Source organism: Coregonus clupeaformis, unplaced genomic scaffold (assembly GCF_020615455.1).
Source record: "Coregonus clupeaformis isolate EN_2021a unplaced genomic scaffold, ASM2061545v1 scaf2954, whole genome shotgun sequence".
Taxonomy (NCBI): domain Eukaryota; kingdom Metazoa; phylum Chordata; class Actinopteri; order Salmoniformes; family Salmonidae; genus Coregonus; species Coregonus clupeaformis.
Window position 1 is genome coordinate 38,292 of NW_025536408.1, and position 21,219 is coordinate 59,510.

The following is a 21,219-nucleotide window of genomic DNA, read 5'->3' on the forward strand; positions in this document are numbered from 1 at the left end:
GGAACACAGACCACCGCTGTAGGATGGGACCACAGTGGAACACAGACGACCGCTGTAGGATGGGACAACAGTGGAACACAGACCACCGCTGTAGGATGGGACAACAGTGGAACACAGACCACCGCTGTAGGATGGGACCACAGTGGAACACAGACCACCGCTGTAGGATGGGACCACAGTGGAACACAGACCACCGCTGTAGAATGTGCACAATCACATCATCTTTTCTACACAGACAATAGTTGACATGACAGTTAAGAGTTTGGAACACCTTCTGAACTGTGGGTCAGTGTGTGGAAGGATATGAGAGTTCTGTGATGGGGTCAGTGCGTGGAAGGATATGAGAGTTCTGTGATGGGGTCAGTGCGTGGAAGGATATGAGAGTTCTGTGATGGGGTCAGTGTGTGGAAGGATATGAGAGTTCTGTGATTGGGGTCAGTGTGTGGAAGGATATGAGAGTTCTGTGATGGGGTCAGTGCGTGGAAGGATATGAGAGTTCTGTGATGGGGTCAGTGCGTGGAAGGATATGAGAGTTCTGTGATGGGGTCAGTTTGTGGAAGGATATGAGAGTTCTGTGATGGGGTCAGTGTGTGGAAGGATATGAGAGTTCTGTGATGGGGTCAGTGTGTGGAAGGATATGACAGTTCTGTGATTGGGGTCAGTGTGTGGAAGGATATGACAGTTCTGTGATTGGGGTCAGTGCGTGGAAGGATATGACAGTTCTGTGATGGGGTCAGTGTGCGGAAGGATATGACAGTTCTGTGATGGGGTCAGTGTGTGGAAGGATATGACAGTTCTGTGATTGGGGTCAGTGTGTGGAACGATATGACAGTTCTGTGATGGGGTCAGTGTGTGGAAGGATATGACAGTTCTGTGATGGGGTTAGTCAGTGGAAGGATATGACAGTTCTGTGACTGGGTCAGTGAGTGGAAGGATACTCTGTTTGACAACGAAGTACTTGACCCCAGCCAGGTTTTCCACAGCGATATCTATGCAACAGGCGATGAGTCCAGTCAGGAACCCAATCAGACCACAGACCACCCACCGACTGATCTCCAAACACTTGAACCCCTGAGGAGGAGAGGGGGAAGGAGGGGAGAGAGAGAGAGGAGACGTCTGTCAGTGTGTGGGGATGGGGTGGAGGGGGGTGGAGGGGGGTGGTGGGGGGTGGTGGGGGGTGGTGGGGGGTGGAGGGGGGTGGTGGGGGTGGTGGGGGTGGGGTTCTCTACTCACTATGAAGCTCATCCGTCTCTCCTCCTCCAGAAACAGCTGGTTCTCACTGTTGTCATAGTCCAGACTCTGAAACACACACACACGATTTACTGTACACAATCTATACTGCTCATTGAAGAAAACAACTATCTATAGAGATGATTTACTGTAAACAAGCTATACTGCTCATTGAAGAAAACAACGATCTATTGAGATGATTTACTGTAAACAAGCTATACTGCTCATTGAAGAAAACAACTATCTATGGAGATGATTTACTGTACACAATCTATACTGCTCATTGAAGAAAACACCTATCTATAGAGATGATTTACTGTACACAATCTATACTGCTCATTGAAGAAAACACCTATCTATAGAGATGATTTACTGTAAACAAGCTATACTGCTCATTGAAGAAAACACCTATCTATAGAGATGATTTACTGTAAACAAGCTATACTGCTCATTGAAGAAAACACCTATCTATAGAGATGATTTACTGTAAACAAGCTATACTGCTCATTGAAGAAAACACCTATCTATAGAGATGATTTACTGTAAACAAGCTATACTGCTCATTGAAGAAAACACCTATCTATAGAGATGATTTACTGTAAACAAGCTATACTGCTCATTGAAGAAAACACCTATCTATAGAGATGATTTACTGTAAACAAGCTATACTGCTCATTGAAGAAAACACCTATCTATAGAGATGATTTACTGTAAACAAGCTATACTGCTCATTGAAGAAAACACCTATCTATAGAGATGATTTACTGTAAACAAGCTATACTGCTCATTGAAGAAAACACCTATCTATAGAGATGATTTACTGTAAACAAGCTATACTGCTCATTGAAGAAAACACCTATCTATAGAGATGATTTACTGTAAACAAGCTATACTGCTCATTGAAGAAAACACCTATCTATAGAGATGTGGTAAACCTGAGATGACTTTGGACTCTTGATACAGTAACAGCTAAACAAACAGATTTCATGTAAAGATAGCACTCATGTTTTGGAAATCATTTGTATGACAGACAGGGTCAGCATATGAATATGATAAACATTGTGTTACTCTATTTATAGAACTTTGTTTGATTTTGATTAGCTACGTTGAACACCATTCAGACTAGGTCCAAGGGCCTGGAGACGGCAGACCCAAGGGTTTACCTCATATTTGAGTGACAGCAGCTTCTCGTTGTGAGGGATCTCCTTGGGGCAGCCCCTCACTGGGTCCTGAAGGAGGGGAAGGATGCATTGGTTAAGTATTAAAACAGGCCCAAGGGGGGCATCTCAATAGTGCTTCTTCACCCCCTCTCCTTGTCTAGTCCCCTTCACATAGTATCTGGAAGAACACAGGATAGGAGGAAGCAGAGCCATACAGGGAGGGAGTTTGATAGGTGGAAGCAGAGCCATACAGGGAGGGAGTTTGATAGGTGGAAGCAGAGCCATACAGGGAGGGAGTTTGATAGGTGGAAGCAGAGCCATACAGGGAGGGAGTTTGATAGGTGGAAGCAGAGCCATACAGGGAGGGAGTTTGATAGGTGGAAGCAGAGCCATACAGGGAGGGAGTTTGATAGGTGGAAGCAGAGCCATACAGGGAGGGAGTTTGATAGGTGGAAGCAGAGCCATACAGGGAGGGAGTTTGATAGGAGGAAGCAGAGCCATACAGGGAGGGAGTTTGATAGGTGGAAGCAGAGCCATACAGGGAGGGAGTTTGATAGGTGGAAGCAGAGCCATACAGGGAGGGAGTTTGATAGGAGGAGGCAGAGCCATACAGGGAGGGAGTTTGATAGGAGGAGGCAGAGCCATACAGGGAGGGAGTTTGATAGGTGGAAGCAGAGCCATACAGGGAGGGAGTTTGATAGGAGGAAGCAGAGCCATACAGGGAGGGAGTTTGATATGTGGAAGCAGAGCCATACAGGGAGGGAGTTTGATAGGTGGAAGCAGAGCCATACAGGGAGGGAGTTTGATAGGTGGAAGCAGAGCCATACAGGGAGGGGAGTTTGATAGGAGGAAGCAGAGCCATACAGGGAGGGAGTTTGATAGGTGGAAGCAGAGCCATACAGGGGAGGGAGTTTGATAGGTGGAAGCAGAGCCATACAGGGAGGGAGTTTGATAGGTGGAAGCAGAGCCATACAGGGAGGGAGTTTGATAGGTGGAAGCAGAGCCAACAGGGAGGGAGTTTGATAGGTGGAAGCAGAGCCATACAGGGAGGGAGTTTGATAGGTGGAAGCAGAGCCATACAGGGAGGGAGTTTGATAGGTGGGAAGCGAGGCACACAGGGAGGGAGTTTGATAGGTGGAAGCAGAGCCATACAGGGAGGGAGTTTGATAGGTGGAAGCAGAGCCATACAGGGAGGGGAGTTTGATAGGTGGAAGCAGAGCCATACAGGGAGGGAGTTTGATAGGTGGAAGCAGAGCCATACAGGGAGGGAGTTTGATAGGAGAGGAAGCAGAGCCATACAGGGAGGGAGTTTGATAGGTGGAAGCAGAGCCATACAGGTAGGGAGTTTGATAGGTGGAAGCAGAGCCATACAGGGAGGGAGTTTGATAGGTGGAAGCAGAGCCATACAGGGAGGGAGTTTGATAGGTGGAAGCAGAGCCATACAGGGAGGGAGTTTGATAGGTGGAAGCAGAGCCATACAGGGAGGGAGTTTGATAGGTGGAAGCAGAGCCACAGGGAGGGAGTTTGATAGGTGGAAGCAGAGCCATACAGGGAGGGAGTTTGATAGGAGGAAGCAGAGCCATACAGGGAGGGAGTTTGATAGGTGGAAGCAGAGCCATACAGGGAGGGTTTGATAGGTGGAAGCAGAGCCATACAGGGAGGGAGTTTGATAGGTGGAAGCAGAGCCATACAGGGAGGGAGTTTGATAGGAGGAAGCAGAGCCATACAGGGAGGGAGTTTGATAGGTGGAAGCAGAGCCATACAGGGAGGGAGTTTGATAGGTGGGAGCAGAGCCATACAGGGAGGGGAGTTTGATAGGTGGAAGCAGAGCCATACAGGGAGGGAGTTTGATAGGTGGAAGCAGAGCCATACAGGGAGGGGGAGTTTGATAGGTGGAAGCAGAGCCATACAGGGAGGGAGTTTGATAGGTGGAAGCAGAGCCATACAGGGAGGGAGTTTGATAGGTGGAAGCAGAGCCATACAGGGAGGGAGTTTGATAGGTGGAAGCAGAGCCATACAGGGAGGAGTTTGATAGGTGGAAGCAGAGCCATACAGGGAGGGAGTTTGATAGGTGGAAGCAGAGCCATACAGGGAGGGAGTTTGATAGGTGGAAGCAGAGCCATACAGGGAGGGAGTTTGATAGGTGGAAGCAGAGCCATACAGGGAGGGAGTTTGATAGGTGGAAGCAGAGCCATACAGGGAGGGAGTTTGATAGGTGGAAGCAGAGCCATACAGGGAGGGGAGTTTGATAGGTGGAAGCAGAGCCATACAGGGAGGGGAGTTTGATAGGTGGAAGCAGAGCCATACAGGGAGGGAGTTTGATAGGTGGAAGCAGAGCCATACAGGGAGGGAGTTTGATAGGTGGAAGCAGAGCCATACAGGGAGGGAGTTTGATAGGTGGAAGCAGAGCCATACAGGGAGGGAGTTTGATAGGTGGAAGCAGAGCCATACAGGGAGGGAGTTTGATAGGAGGAAGCAGAGCCATACAGGGAGGGAGTTTGATAGGTGGAAGCAGAGCCATACAGGGAGGGAGTTTGATAGGTGGAAGCAGAGCCATACAGGTAGGGAGTTTGATAGGTGGAAGCAGAGCCATACAGGTAGGGAGTTTGATAGGTGGAAGCAGAGCCATACAGGGAGGGAGTTTGATAGGTGGAAGCAGAGCCATACAGGGAGGGAGTTTGATAGGTGGAAGCAGAGCCATACAGGGAGGGAGTTTGATAGGTGGAAGCAGAGCCATACAGGGAGGGAGTTTGATAGGTGGAAGCAGAGCCATACAGGGAGGGGAGTTTGATAGGAGGAAGCAGAGCCATACAGGGAGGGAGTTTGATAGGTGGAAGCAGAGCCATACAGGGAGGGAGTTTGATAGGTGGAAGCAGAGCCATACAGGGAGGGAGTTTGATAGGTGGAAGCAGAGCCATACAGGGAGGGAGTTTGATAGGTGGAAGCAGAGCCATACAGGGAGGGGAGTTTGATAGGTGGAAGCAGAGCCATACAGGGAGGGAGTTTGATAGGTGGAAGCAGAGCCATACAGGGAGGGAGTTTGATAGGTGGAAGCAGAGCCATACAGGGAGGGAGTTTGATAGGAGGAAGCAGAGCCATACAGGGAGGGAGTTTGATAGGTGGAAGCAGAGCCATACAGGGAGGGAGTTTGATAGGTGGAAGCAGAGCCATACAGGGAGGGAGTTTGATAGGTGGAAGCAGAGCCATACAGGGAGGGAGTTTGATAGGAGGAAGCAGAGCCATACAGGGAGGGAGTTTGGGAATTAAGTTGGCCGTACCGCCTATATGTAGATTTAGACTATTGAGACACAGCCCTAGTGTACATGCAGAATAACACCATTATGGATCAATGCAGAATAACACCATTGTAGATCAATGCAGAATAACACCATTGTAGATCAATGCAGAATAACACCATTGTAGATCAATGCAGAATAACACCATTGTGGATCAATGCAGAATAACACCATTGTGGATCAATGCAGAATAACACCATTGTAGATCAATACAGAATAACACCATTGTAGATCAATGCAGAATAACACCATTATGGATCAATGCAGAATAACACCATTGTGGATCAATGCAGAATAACACCATTGTAGATCAATACAGAATAACACCATTGTAGATCAATGCAGAATAACACCATTGTAGATCAATGCAGAATAACACCATTGTGGATCAATGCAGAATAACACCACTGTGGATCAATGCAGAATAACACCATTGTAGATCAATACAGAATAACACCATTGTAGATCAATGCAGAATAACACCATTGTGGATCAATGCAGAATAACACCATTGTGGATCAATGCAGAATAACACCATTGTAGATCAATACAGAATAACACCATTGTAGATCAATGCAGAATAACACCATTATGGATCAATGCAGAATAACACCATTATGGATCAATGCAGAATAACTACTGCAGACCCGGTTCCATAGGGCAGTGATCAAATGTAGTGCACTACTGCAGTGGAACACAGACCACCGCTGTAGGATGGGACCACAGTGGAACACAGACCACCGCTGTAGGATGGGACCACAGTGGAACACAGACCACCGCTGTAGGATGGGACCACAGTGGAACACAGACCACCGCTGTAGGATGGGACAACAGTGGAACACAGACCACCGCTGTAGGATGGGACCACAGTGGAACACAGACCACCGCTGTAGGATGGGACAACAGTGGAACACAGACCACCGCTGTAGGATGGGACAACAGTGGAACACAGACCACCGCTGTAGGATGGGACAACAGTGGAACACAGACCACAGCTGTAGGATGGGACCACAGTGGAACACAGACCACCGCTGTAGGATGGGACAACAGCGTAACACAGACCACCGCTGTAGGATGGGACCACTGCGTAACACAGACCACCGCTGTAGCATGTGCACAATCACATCATATTTTCTACACAAACAATAGTTGACATGACAGTTAAGAGTATGGAACACCTTCTGAACTGGGGGTCAGTGTGTGGAAGGATATGACAGTTCTGTGATGGGGTCAGTGTGTGGAAGGATATGACAGTTCTGTGATGGGGTCAGTGTGTGGAAGGATATGACAGTTCTGTGATGGGGTCAGTGTGTGGAAGGATATGACAGTTCTGTGATGGGGTCAGTGTGTGGAAGGATATGACAGTTCTGTGATGGGGTCAGTGTGTGGAAGGATATGACAGTTCTGTGATGGGGTCAGTGTGTGGAAGGATATGAGAGTTCTGTGATGGGGTCAGTGTGTGGAAGGATATGAGAGTTCTGTGATGGGGTCAGTGTGTGGAAGGATATGACCGTTTTGTGATGGGGTCAGTGTGTGGAAGGATATGACAGTTTTGTGATGGGGTCAGTGTGTGGAAGGATATGAGAGTTCTGTGATGGGGTCAGTGTGTGGAAGGATATGACAGTTTTGTGATGGGGTCAGTGTGTGGAAGGATATGACAGTTCTGTGGTGGGGGTCAGTGTGTGTAAGGATATGACAGTTCTGTGGTGGGGGTCAGTGTGTGGAAGGATATGACAGTTCTGTGGTGGGGGTCAGTGTGTGTAAGGATATGACAGTTCTGTGGTGGGGGTCAGTGTGTGGAAGGATATGAGAGTTCTGTGATGGGGTCAGTGTGTGGAAGGATATGACAGTTCTGTGATGGGGTCAGTGTGTGTACTGCAGACCCGGGTCCATAGGGAGGTGATCAAATGTAGTGCACTTTACAGGGGATAATAGGGTGTAATTTGCAGTGTTTTCCATTTTAGCGCCGGCTAATCAGCCGGTTAATTTTTCCCCAATTCCCCCGAGAGGCGCAGTGGTCTAAGGCACTGCATCGCAGTGCTAGCTGTGCCACTAGAGATCCTGGTTCGAATCCAGGCTCTGTCGCAGCCGGCCGCGACCGGGAGGCCCATGGGGCGGCGCACAATTGGCCCAGCGTCGTCCAGGGTAGGGGAGGGAATGGCCGGCAGGGGATGTAGCTCAGTTGGTAGAGCATGGCGTTTGCAACGTCAGGGTTGTGGGTTCGATTCCCACGGGGGGTATAATTTTTTTTATTAATAACAAACAAAAAATAATGTATGCACTCACTAACTGTAAGTCGCTCTGGATAAGAGCGTCTGCTAATTGACGTAAATGTAAATGTAAATAAATATTAACTTGGCTAGTTCTCATGAAAAGGGATACTTCGGGATTTTTGCTCTACTTCCCCAGAGTCAGATGAACTCGTGGATACCATTTTTATGTCTCTGTGTACAGTTTGAAAATACGTTTCTAACCAGCATTAGCGCAATGACTGGAAGCATATGGTACTTACTAGCATGCTAGCAGTTACCATAGATTTCCAGTCATTGTGCTAATGCTAGTTAGCAACTTCCTTCAAACTGTACACAGAGACATAGAAATTGTTTCCACGAGTTCATCTGAATCTGGGGAAGTAGACAAAGGGCATCATTGCCAAAATCCCGAAGTATCTCTTTAAAAACGTTCGATTCGCTAGTCCTTCGAGCCCTCTCCCGCTAGAATGAAAGCTATGCATCTTCTAGCGATCTATTGATAGGATAGTTGCCGGTCAATCACAAAGCGAGCAATGATAGGGAAACGCGGTCTGCTGTCTGCCCCACCTCCCGGTACAATTTGTGCGCTGTGGTTGGTTGCAGTAGAATTTCTTTACACGGAGGGAGAGCGCATGATGCTCGTGAATTTGCACGTCCCATGTAAGGATGAGTCGAAATCCACGACTTAGCCTAATTCTTGTTTTTTAGTGCATCCATTTATTTCATTTTGCGTGTTTCACATAACCAGCCACGCGTAGTGGTGACTCATTGTAGGCTATCTACTGTGCTTTGATTGACAACTTAACAGAAGGGGTTGACTAGTTTATGAAAGGTGTCGAACTCACTGAATAAAGTCGATCTCCTACGTACCTTTGCCATTCAGAAATCATGCAACGTTGATGGTTACTGGTGTTTTTAAATCATTGATGAAGGATTTTGAGGCTGATTCCTTGACCTGTCAATGTTTTTAAATAGCTGTTTTATGATTGTGTTATGCTCCTGTGATTTCTATGGCTGTTTACTAGATTCCTTGTAGTTTTTCATGATGAATCATCACTGCAGGACCAATAGGTAGTGGAGAGCCTCATTCTGGTCCAAATAGCTCTTTGGCATCAACTCAACTCACTTATTTCCCTCATTAAAATGCAAATCAATTTATAACATTTTTTACATGCATTTTTCTGGATTTTTTTGTTGTTATTGTGTCTCTCACTGTTCAAATAAACCTACCATTAAAATTATAGACTGATCATGTCTTTGTCAGTGGGCAAATGTACAAATCAGCAGGGGATCAAATACTTTTTTCCCTCACTGTATAAAGGAAAAATATTGCAGTTTTGGTGCAGGTGCAGCCAACTAGCGCAAAAATAATATTGAGATATTGTCAAAACGATACATCGTCAAAAGTAATATCCCGATATGTAACTGTATCGATTTTTTCCCCCCCATCACTAGAATTCAGACATTTTCAGTCATTTAAAAATGGTAAAGTTGTGTCTTTCTACACAATACCAAAACAAATGTTTCCAATCTGGGAGGTAAACTCAATAACGAATTAAATCATTTCTCTGGTGTATTTCAGATGGAATCAAGGCATCAGAATGTACCAGTCTACTAAAAGAGAGCTCCTTCGGCAAAACATTTCGGAACCCAGGGGAGCAAGCTTCACCCTGCCCCCAGGACCCAGGGGAGCAAGCTTCACCCTACCCCCAGGACCCAGGGGAGCAAGCTTCACCCTACCCCCAGGACCCAGGGGAGCAAGCTTCACCCTACCCCCAGGACCCAGGGGAGCAAGCTTCACCCTACCCCCAGGACCCAGGGGAGCAAGCTTCACCCTACCCCCAGGACCCAGGGGAGCAAGCTTCACCCTACCCCCAGGACCCAGGGAGCAAGCTTCACCCTACCCCCAGGACCCAGGGGAGCAAGCTTCACCCTACCCCCAGGACCCAGGGGAGCAAGCTTCACCCTACCCCCAGGACCCAGGGGAGCAAGCTTCCCCTACCCCCAGGACCCAGGGGAGCAAGCTCACCCTACCCCCAGGACCCAGGGGAGCAAGCTTCACCCTACCCCCAGGACCCAGGGGAGCAAGCTTCACCCTACCCCCAGGACCATGGGGAGCAAGCTTCACCCTACCCCCAGGACCCAGGGGAGAAAGCTTCACCCTACCCCCAGGACCATGGGGAGCAAGCTTCACCCTACCCCCAGGACCCAGGGGAGAAAGCTTCACCCTACCCCCAGGACCCTGGGGAGCAAGCTTCACCCCTACCCCCAGGACCCTGGGGAGCAAGCTTCACCCTACCCCCAGGACCCAGGGGAGCAAGCTTCACCCCTACCCCCAGGACCCAGGGGAGCAAGCTTCACCCTACCCCCAGGACCCTGGGGAGCAAGCTTCACCCTACCCCCAGGACCCTGGGGAGCAAGCTTCACCCTACCCCCAGGACCCTGGGGAGCAAGCTTCACCCTACCCCCAGGACCCTGGGGAGCAAGCTTCACCCTACCCCCCAGGACCCTGGCTGGCTACTTTTCCTATTTGGCCGGCTACTCTATGTCCTGGTGGAAAACACTGCATTAGTGACACACACAATGTGTTGACATCCCCATTCCCACTAGCCAATAGGAGGAAGTAAAACTCAGAATGACAGTAGATGAAAATAACAGGGCAGAACATGCTGGATTGCCAAACCCAGGAATAGCTTGAACTAAAACTGTGCATGCAGGAAAATCCAGTTTCAGTCGGTAAAAGATTTTCCACACTCGTGCTTTATAAAGCCCATGACTCAGACTGGCTGGCTGTTGGTTAGTCGTCTTGTTCACTGTCAGGTCATTTTGCAACGGTTAAGTCAAGTTTTCAGACCGCTAAGTCAGGCTTGTAGGCCTGCTGCAGTGTTAAATATCGTTAAGGACTGGGATGTTTTTCAGGATAAAAAAAGAAACGGAATGGAGCTAATCACAGGCAAAATCCTAGAGGAAAACGTGGTGCAGTCTGCTTTCCACCAGACACTGGGAGATCAATTCACCTTTCAGCAGGACAATAACCTAAAACACAAGGCCAAATATACACTGGAGTTGCTTACCAAGAAGACAGTGATTGTTCCTGAGTGGCCGAGTTACAGTTTTGACTTATATCTGCTTGAAAATGGTTGTCTAGCAATGATCAACAACCAATTTCACAGAGCTTGAAGAATTTTGAAAATAATAAATGGGCAGATGTTGCACAATCCAGGTGGGGAAAGCTCACAGAGACGTACATTGCTCGTGCTCACAACGCAGCCAGTTTGGTCAGCATGTTAGGCAGCAGCGGACTGACAAGATGTCACATTGATAATAGAAAGCTGAACATTACCTCTTCTGACGTCATATCCTCCTCTAGATCCACCGTGCTCAGTCTGCCTATGTGAAACATACCCCCATCCCCAGACAACTACGGAACAAACACAGCGCAAATATGTAAAGATCAGTGTCTTCAGAGATCATATGTGTCTTCCATTTAAACTGGTAGGCCTAGCTAACATTTAGCATCACCAAGTTAACGTGTGTAAAAGAACAAACTATGTCTGTGTGTCTTCAATTTAACATGTAACATGTAGGCATAGTTGATAGCAGTCCGTTTTACTGGCCAAGTGAACGTGTGTGTAATGCCTGTGTCATTTAAGTAACATGTATTAACATCTAGCAGTCAGTTGTACTAACTCAAGTGAACATGTTCGCTTTAATGCCTGTGTAATTTAAGTACCATGTATTAAGCAGTCAGTTGTACTAACTTACATTGTCTGTGTAACTTAATAGGAAGTGGTGAATTCCTTAATAAGCAGAATCTACAGGCTAAAAGGCTGATGCCGTTAAGAAAATAGTTGTCATTACATTAGGTTATATTCTGAAACTCTGGTTTTGAAGATTAAGATTTTCTCAGCTATTTTTCTTACGTCTGCCAGTCTTTAGCATATTGTTAAATGGGCATTGATTTGTCAAACTTGCTTGTCTGAAAAGTATCCTCCAACTCCATCCTATGACGTTTGCATTTGTTGTTGTTAGCATTCGCAAACGCCTGCATGCAACACATCACAAGCGGGGCACTCTTTTTACTGAACTGCAAATTAACTAAATCATTAATCTCACAGCAAATCAAAACATAACGCAATGTTTTACTATTAGAAAATATCATGCACACTTAGCTGGCACATAGCGGTAACGTTAGAGCAGTTCGGCTTGTGTTGGCTAGTTTAGCTAGCATGCTAGCCCTACCTGTCTGGTGAACCGGATTTCTTCGGAGCCGTTGAGAAGTGGGGTTCTCTCGCCGCCACCGGACTCGTCACCTCGGCTCGACCACGATACTTTCTTCGTGATATTGGCCATGATTACTCCCGGTAGTTCTCCACTCTCACAATCAGTGAAATAGTTATTATTTTGCAGTTGTGTCTGGCGAACTACCTCTCATTCAAGCTTCCTATGGGAGGATCTCAATTGCATTCTCCTCGCGTCCTCTCTCCTCGTCTCCTTCTCAAAACCCATTGGAGGAGAAAGCCAGAGGTCCCGCCCCTCTAACGTTTTTCTCCAATGGGTTTTGAGAAGGAGATACGGAGAGAGGAGTGAGGACGCAAGGAGTTAACAAATAAGATATACCCCATGACTAAAATTATAAGCGAACTCGTGATGGTTTCTACCGGTGGCACACAGGGCCAAACATAGCTGTTGTTCGCATGGATTTCTGGGAATTGTAGTTCTCTAACTGACAGCTGAAACTAAAAACAGAAGAAGACGCATCTTTGCCGATATATTACAGCATAAGTGAATAAGGTGAATAGGTGCATTCATAAGGTGAATGCACCTATTTGTAAGTCGCTCTGGATAAGAGCGTCTGCTAAATGACGTAAATGTAAATGTTAATAAGTGCCAGGCAATGATATCGATGTCATATTATGAGGAACTGATGGTTTACATGTTGGTGGTTCATTATTGAATAATCTAGATATTTTTGGCAGTCTTACATCAAGGACCTTGGAAATTGAAATGGTTGAAGTAGGCTACAGAAAAAACTATGCTTTTCCTCTCAAATTAAATAACATACTGACAAGACAAAACCATGCACAACAAAGACATACAAACGAACTGAGTGAATCAATGTTTATAGATAAAGGATAATTTGTCTCATGAATTATGACTTATATTTCCAGTAGAGTGGAGAGCAGCTCCAACTGATATAATATTGATTTATTAGCATGATAATAACCTGCATCAGATGTCAGTTGGTCAACTAGCCGCTAGTCTGTTGACTTTATAACAGAACAATCTGGAAAGTTAACAGTCTGTCTGTCTCTCTCTCTCTCTCTGTGTCTGTCTGTCTGTCTGTCTGTCTGTCTGTCTGTCTGTCTGTCTCTGTCTGTCCCTGTCTGTCTGTCTGTCTGTCTGTCTGTCTCTCTGTCTGTCTGTCTGTCTGTGTCACTTTCTGTCTGTCTGTCTGTCTGTCTGTCTGGCCTGTCTGTCTGTCCCTGTCTGTCTGTCTGTCTGCCTCTCTGTCTGTCTGTCTGTATGTCTGTGTCTGTCTGTCTCTCTCTCTGTCTGTCTGTCTGTCTGTCTGTCTATCTGTCTGTCTGTCTGTCGCTGTGACTATATATAAGATATTAAATGGTCTTTGTTTAGCCATATAACAACATTGCTTTAAGTAATAATTGATGGCTTTCATTCACATGCTCCCTTTTTACAGTGTGTCAGTGGCATTGTTAAAGGTTAGAGAAGTGTTAGGGTTCCTCTTCCAGTATAGGTCCACATTAAGTCCCAGGGCCAGTCTTCTATCTCCCTGGTAGTTCATTGATTGATATTACAACATTTAGACTGCTGAATCCCAAGTCAACCCCTCAGGCCAGAGGTGTCAAACTCATTTCCTGGAGAGACAAATGTCTGCTGGTTGTTGATGTTGTTTGTTTTTAATTCATGACCGATTAAGACCTAGACAACCAGGTGAGGGGAGTTCCTAAGAAATCAATGAACTTAGTTGATCTATCAAGTACAGAGGAGTAAAAACACACACACTCTGCCCTCAAGGACTGAAGTTTGACACCACACTTTAGATCTAGGAGTGCCTATAGGGACCAGGGACGAGCGGTTAGGGTGGGTTTGGAATCAGATGCTTCAGCTACAGTGTTCCAGGCACTCGCAGGCTACCTGCTGCACCCCCCCATGAACCCCGTCTACGTCCCCAGCCCCAGCACCACCCCCGGGGTACCCCCTCCCGTAGCCACCCCGTACCTCCCCCAGGACTCAACACCCGGTCCCACACAGTGAACCCGCCAGGCGCCCCCACGAACCCCTCGGTGGATCAAACCCCTCCCCCCTGGCTGTCCTGCTCTGCTCCCAGCACCACTGACCCCCCTGCCGGGCAGCTCGTGCCCCTTCCTGAACCGTGACCCTGCGGAGGTCAGGCGCCGGTCGGTGTAGTGCCAGAATCGTCCCTGGATAGAGGACCAGGGGGACACAGAGGTGGTGCCAGCACCAGTCCAGCACCGAGTCCACAGGAGCTCACGTACACAGGGTCTCCCACCACAAAGTCCAGGGTTGCTCGGCTGGGGGGTGGAGGAAGAGTATGAGGAGGATGAGGAAGAGGAGGAGGAGTTGCGTCCGTATAGAACTAGTTTGTTGTCGTTGTCTTCCGTGGCGTAGGAGAGGAGCGTTCCGCCGTACCCGACGTCGACGCTGAGCCACAGGCACAAGAGTTCTGGAAGAGCAGGAAGCTCCGGGGAGGGTGACGTAGTTCTCAGGAGGAAGCTGGCCGGGAACAGGAGCATGGAGTCCACATTACAGACTGGAAGAGAGAAAGGGAGAGAGACAACATAGTCAGTGAATACTGGAACAAAAAAACACTGCAACACATCAGACCTGGGATACCTCTAGTTTTAACTACACTTTGTGACATCAGACCTGAAAAAAAATGACTACTTTTTAAAACTATCTGAATACAGATCTGAAAGCAACTACTTAAAAAAAAAAATAATGGAATACGGACCTAAGGAAGTGACTATGAAACGATTGGATCGGTGACTTCAACTAATGGCAGGGCTGTCTCTGGAATTGCATAGATATAAATTGATGAACACACACAATCTCCTATACTATTCCAATCATCTGACAGTCAGATTTGATCTGAACACAATACATTTCTATCTGAACGTTCTGTAAATGTCCATTCTCCTGAATGTCCATTGCCCCAGGTGTGTATAATAACTCAGAATAATAACGGAACATGGGATTTTCCACCTACCTTGGCTGTGTTGATTAAAGAATACAGTTTTGGGATATTTTGTTTCCTTTCGACACTTGAATAACCATATTTTGTTACTCTCACCGTTCTCACTAACGCTTTAACATTAAACTGTTCTTGTGCCTGTGTAATAAACTCTAATTACATTTGGAGTAACATTTTGTTATCATGTTGTTACACAATACTTGGTAATTGCATCCTAATTACATAGTAATGAGCTGAGAGTTTATTTTTATTTTTGCGCTACTGTACACGAGAACAATGACTGTTCCTTATTCCACTTCTGTAATAACTCCATTATGATGCAATTATAAAGCAATTTCCAAAAGTCCTATGCGACAACAACGTTGCTATTGGAATAATCACAAAGTATAACATGTATAAGAACTCGATGTCAAGAGTTGCATTACTTTATGTCACTCATAATGAACATATATTTGTCAACCATTTTGAAGCTGCAGAAGGATCCACTCTAGTGCTAAGGTGATTCCATGTCCCTCGTGTATTTAATTCAATCTATAGGCTATATTAAGATTACTATCTGAGAGCCCTCCAAACCATGTGCTAATTATCATATATTTACATATATTTAGACTAATTCAACTAACTCTTCTAGTTTTTGTTCTCATGAAATATTTGGCAGCCATCAAATAACTTGCATATTTTTTTTATGTATTCAAATACTATTTGGTTTTCTGAGAGGTATTTAAAATACTTTTAATATTATTAGTTTTTCTTAGTCCTGTATTTGAATATCAAATAAACTAGTTTGGCTACGCTTTATGAACTATATTCGACTACAAAGAGTTTTTGAAAAGTTGTTATTTTCAAATAAACTACAAAATACAACACATTACTGATGTCAATGGAATCCCAATACTGATGCAGACTGGGAAGAGGAAGCCTGCATCTCAAATTGGAAAATCCGAATACTGCAACCCTGTGAACAACACGACCTCCTGCTGTTCGCCGACCATCCCTCTTATCCTCCGACCTCCTGCTGTTACGACCATCCCCTCATATCCTCCTACCTCTGCTCTTATCCCCAGATCTCTCTCTCTCTCCCTCTCTCCCTCTCCCTCCCCCTCCTCCTATCCACAGAGTCAGGACAAGATATTAAAAGCAGACAGTAAATCATGGTCCTCTGTGGCTCGGCTGGTAGAGGGGCGCTTGTAACGCACAGGGGTAGTGGGTTCGATCCCGGGACCACCCATACACAAAAAAAAATAATGTTGCACGCATGACTGTAATCGCTTTGGATAAAAGCGTCTGCTAAATGGCATATTATTATGAAGCCTGAAGTCTACTTTAGTCAAAGGGGTGGTCCCTACAGGACTGTCAGTGTAACATCTTTATTCTGAATCATGTTTTATAGGTCAAACACACCATGATGACCAGAACAGCTAAAAGCAGTGAGCCATCCAATCCCAGTCTTGAACTGTTTTTGCATTCAACAACAGCAAATGAGGGAGGCTATAGGAAAAAACCCACTGGCGCCCAGGCTATAGAATGGTTGGAGAACTTCATCTATCAGACCATTTATCAAATTGTCAACTGCCAAACTGACTGCTGTTAAAACCAGCTGACTGATCATGAATATGTATTTATTGGCTAAGGCGTGTGTATCAGTTTCTAGAGTTACAGAATATTGTGTTTCTCTAACTGGGTTTGTAGAATCTTAGTTTATTCCAACGTGAATAATAGAGTTCGATTGATTCTTCAGATGTGAACATAACTCATAACTCTCAGATGGTCCAAACTAGACTATATCCTGTTTCCTACATCTATCAACACTTAACTCTCTCTCTCTCTCTCTCTCTCTCTCTCTCTCTCTCTCTCTCTCTCTCTCTCTCTCTCTCTCTCTCTCTCTCTCTCTCTCTCTCTCTCTCTCTCTCTCTCTCTCTCTCTCTCTCTCTCTCTCTCTCTCTCTCTCTCTCCTCTCTCTCTCTCTCTCTCTCTCTCTCTCTCTCTCTCTCTCTCTCTCTCTCTCTCTCTCTCTCTCTCTCTCTCTCTCTCTCTCTCTCTCTCTCTCTCTCTCTCTCTCTCTCTCTCTCTCTCTCTCTCTCTCTCTTCTGTCTGTTTATCTCATTTAGAGAGTAGAGGACCTTGTAGTCCCAAGATGTGTAAACTAGTTTGGGATTAGGCAAATGTAATGGTTCAACTCCCCTCCCCCTCCAGACTGAGTGGGAAACACACAACAAGGCCTTTAACAGATATGTGTGTGTGTGTGTGATGTGTGTGTGTGTGTGTGTGTGTGTGTGTGTGTGTGTGTGTGTGTGTGTGTGTGTGTGTGTGTGTGTGTGTGTGTCTTTCTGGTCTCTCGTGGCTCAGCAGATGTTGTTTACGGATGTAAAACAAATCCTTTTTAGTTCTAATGATTGTTTCCTAAAATAAACCATTCTATGGGATACTATGTAATGCCACACCATGTTACACCTCATAATGGGATCCTATGTGAGGTTATTTCATGTCACACCACATTACACCTCATTATAGGATACTATAGGATGTCATTTAATGTCACACCACATTACACCTCATTATAGATACTATAGGAGGTTATTTAATGTCACACCACATTGCACATCATTATAAGATACTATGGGATGTTATTTAATGTCACACCACATTACACCTCATTATGGGATACTATAGGATGTAATTTAATGTCACACCACATTACACCTCATTAGTGGGATACTATAGGATGTAATTTAATGTCACACCACATTACACCTCATTATGGGATACTATAGGATGTAATTTAATGTCACACCACATTACACCTCATTATGGGATACTATAGGATGTAATTTAATGTCACACCACATTACACCTCATTATGGGATACTATGGGATGTTATTTAATGTCACACCACATTACACCTATCTATGGGATTCTATGGGATGTTATTTAAAGTCACACCACATTACACCTATCTATGTGATACTACAGGATGTTATTTAACACCTCTCTATTTTATAGTTCTTTAAATGGCACCTCATTACTGGATGCTGTGTTGTGTTGCTGACAGAGGGCTTCCAGAAGATTCCTGGAACCACAGGACTTCCAGAATCCTTCAACCAGAATTTATGGAAAACCTGAGAATTTTGAAAGTTACTGGAGTTTTGCTATCTTATTATTGACATCTGGAGTTACTTACTGGTAGCTTCTCTCCTGGGGATGTGCTGCAGAGGATCTTATGTCTCACTGGAAGCTGAAGAAGGTTCTGGATTAGTGGTTCCCTCTCCTTTCTCTCCTCCTCTTCTCCTCTCCCTCCTCTCCTCCTCTCTCCTCTCCCTCTCCTCCTCTCTGTCCTCCCTCACTCCTCTCTGTCCGCTCTTCCTCTCCCCTCCTCCTGTCTGTCCGCTTCTCTTCACTCCTCCTCCACACCTCGGCCCCCCTCCTCCTCTCCATCTCTCCCTCCTCTCTCCTCTCTCCTCCACAGACTGTGGTTTTGCCCCCCTGTTGAGGACTGACCAGGCTGGGGGCTATCCTGTCCTCTCTCCGCCAGCCTCCCCTCTTCTCCTCCTGGGACTGAGAAGGAGGCTGTGTGGGGTGGGGGGAGTGGATGTGAGGCTGTAGTCTTGTCCTCATCCTCCTGTCTTTTGGTGTGTTTCGGCTGAGAGTGGGGTTGGGGGTTTGGGCTGGGTCTGGGTCTGGGGCTGAGAGAAGGTTGGGGGGTTGGGGCTGAGGCTGTGTTAGCCTGAGGCAGGGGCTGGTAATATGTCTGGGTGTGTCGGGCTGGGTCTGGGTGTCTGTCTTGGGCTCTGTCCTCTGGAGGCCTGGGTTCTCCGTGGGGGTGCTGTATCCTGGGGGTGAGGTTGGAGGTGAGGGGTCTCCTGTCCTCTCTGATCCCTGGAAGAGACTCCATTCCCCTTAGTAGCTCCCCCAGCCTCCCTTCGAGCCGGCTCATCCGGAGATCCTGCTCGCTCAGGGACTCCTGGAGACCCTCTCAGCCCGAGCCTCGAAGCCTCGCTGGGCTTCCAGGGAGTCGAGACGCCCCTCCTGGCTGTGGAGCGCCAGGGTGAGGCTGGAGAGAGACTCTCCCTGCTCCTGACTCCTCTGGGTCTGGTTGTGCTCTGTGCAGAGGAGAGGAGAGAGAGAAGAGAGAGGAGAGAGAGGAGAGGAGATAGAGTGTGGAGAGAGAGGAAAAAGAGAAGGAGAGGAGAGGGATGAAAAAGGCAGAGAGGAGGGGAGAAGAGAGGAGTGAGAGGGAGAGAGAGAGAGAGAGGAGGGAGAGGAGGGAGAGAAGAGAGAGGAGGGAGAGGAGGGAGAGGAGAGAGAGGAGAGAGAGGAGGGAGAGGAGAGAGAGGAGGGAGAGGAGGGAGGAGGAGAGAGAGGAGGGAGAGGAGGGAGAGGAGAGAGAGGAGGGAGAGGAGAGAGAGAGGAGAGAGGAGAGAGAGGAGAGAGAGGGAGAGGGAGAGAGAGAGAGAGAGAGGCTAACCTGTCCCTGTCTGTTGTTGTTTAGTGTGTACCTGTCCCTGGCTGCGTCTCTCCAGTGAGGCCAATCTTCCCTCCATCCTCTTGTTCTTCTTTCTGTAGTTTACTGCTCCAGTCTTTCAGCGTTCATAGCTCCTGTGTTTGGGTATTTTTTTTATAAATGTTCCCCCACACAAAAAACTACAGAAAATGTTTGAAGCAAATCAGGACAGCAACAAGATAAAACAATGACAAGACAGGACCCAAATTAAAAACAAAATATAACCATAATAATATTACCATAATATATATGACAATAATATAACATAAATATAAATATATACAGTGGGGAGAACAAGTATTTGATACACTGCCGATTTTGCAGGTTTTCCTACCTACAAAAGCATGTAGAGGTCTGTAATTTTTTTATCATAGGTACACTTCAACTGTGAGAGACAGAATCTAAAACAAAAATCCAGAAAATCAATATTATGATTTTTAGAAAGTAATTAGAGTTGCATTTTTATTGCATGACACTTAAGTATTTGATACATCAGAAAAGCAGAACTTAATATTTGGTATAGAAACCTTTGTTTGCAATTACAGAGATCATACCTTTCCTGTAGGTCTTGACCAGGTTTGAACACTGCAGCAGGGATTTTGGCCCACTCCTCCCATACAGACCTTCTCCAGATCCTTTGGTTTCGGGGCTGTCGCTGGGCAATACGGACTTTCAGCTCCCTCCAAAGATTTTCTATTGGGTTCAGGTCGTGGAGACTGGCTAGGCCACTCCAGGACCTTGGAGATGCTACTTCTTACAGGAGCCCACTCCTTAGTTGCCCTGGCTGTGTGTTTCGAGTCGTTGTCATGCTGGAAGACCCAGCCACGACCCATCTTCAATTCTTACTGAGGGAGAGGAGGTTGTTGGCCAAGATCTCGCGACATGGCCCCATCCTTCCTCCCCTCAATACAGTGCAGTCGTCCTGTCCCCTTGGTGCAGAAAAGCATCCCCAAAGAATGATGTTTCCACCTTGCTTCACGGTTGGGATGAAATGTTCTTGGGGTTGTACTCATCCTTCTTCTTCCTCCAAACACGGGCGATGGAGTTTAGGATCAAAAAAGCTCTATTTTTGTCTCATCAGACCACATGACCTTCTCCCCATTCCTCCTCTGGATCATCCAGATGGTCGTTGGCAAACCAGATATACCTGGACATGCGCTGGCTTGAGCAGGGTGACCTTAACGTGCGCTGCAGGAATTTAATCCATAAGCGGCGTAGTGTGTTACCTAATGGTTTTTCTTTGAGACTGTGGTCCCGCTCTCTTCAGGTCATTGACCAGGTCCTGCCCGTGTAGTTCTGGGCTGATCCTCACCTTCCTCATGATCATTGATGCCCCACCGGTGAGATCTTGCATGGAGCCCCAGACCGAGGTGATTGACATCCCATCTTGAAGAACTATTCAATTTTCTAATAATTGCGCCAGCAGTTGTTGCCTTCTCACCAAGCTGCTTGCCTGTTGTCCTGTAGCCCATCCCAGCCTTGTGCAGGTCTACAATTTTATCCTGATGTCCTTACACTAGCTCTCAGGTCTTAGTAATACATGCT

At 46.5% G+C, this 21,219-nt stretch overlaps 1 protein-coding gene across 2 annotated transcripts in view; it reads right to left on the reverse strand.

Moving 5' to 3' along the window:
* LOC121551624 (H(+)/Cl(-) exchange transporter 7-like) overlaps positions 1-12,385 on the reverse strand; it is a 46,654-nt gene extending 34,269 nt beyond the window's left edge. The window contains exons 1-5 of one of the 2 annotated variants that reach the window (XM_041864329.2): positions 12,181-12,385; positions 11,282-11,359; positions 2,394-2,459; positions 1,234-1,299; positions 939-1,071 (exon numbers count right to left, since the gene is read on the reverse strand). In XM_041864329.2, the coding sequence (XP_041720263.1) occupies positions 939-1,071; positions 1,234-1,299; positions 2,394-2,459; positions 11,282-11,359; positions 12,181-12,291 (454 nt within the window). In that variant the 5' untranslated portion in view covers positions 12,292-12,385. The remainder of the gene's footprint in view (positions 1-938; positions 1,072-1,233; positions 1,300-2,393; positions 2,460-11,281; positions 11,360-12,180) is intronic. The other variant, XM_045219980.1, reaches the window with a different exon arrangement.
* Between the last annotated feature and the right edge of the window lie 8,834 nt (positions 12,386-21,219).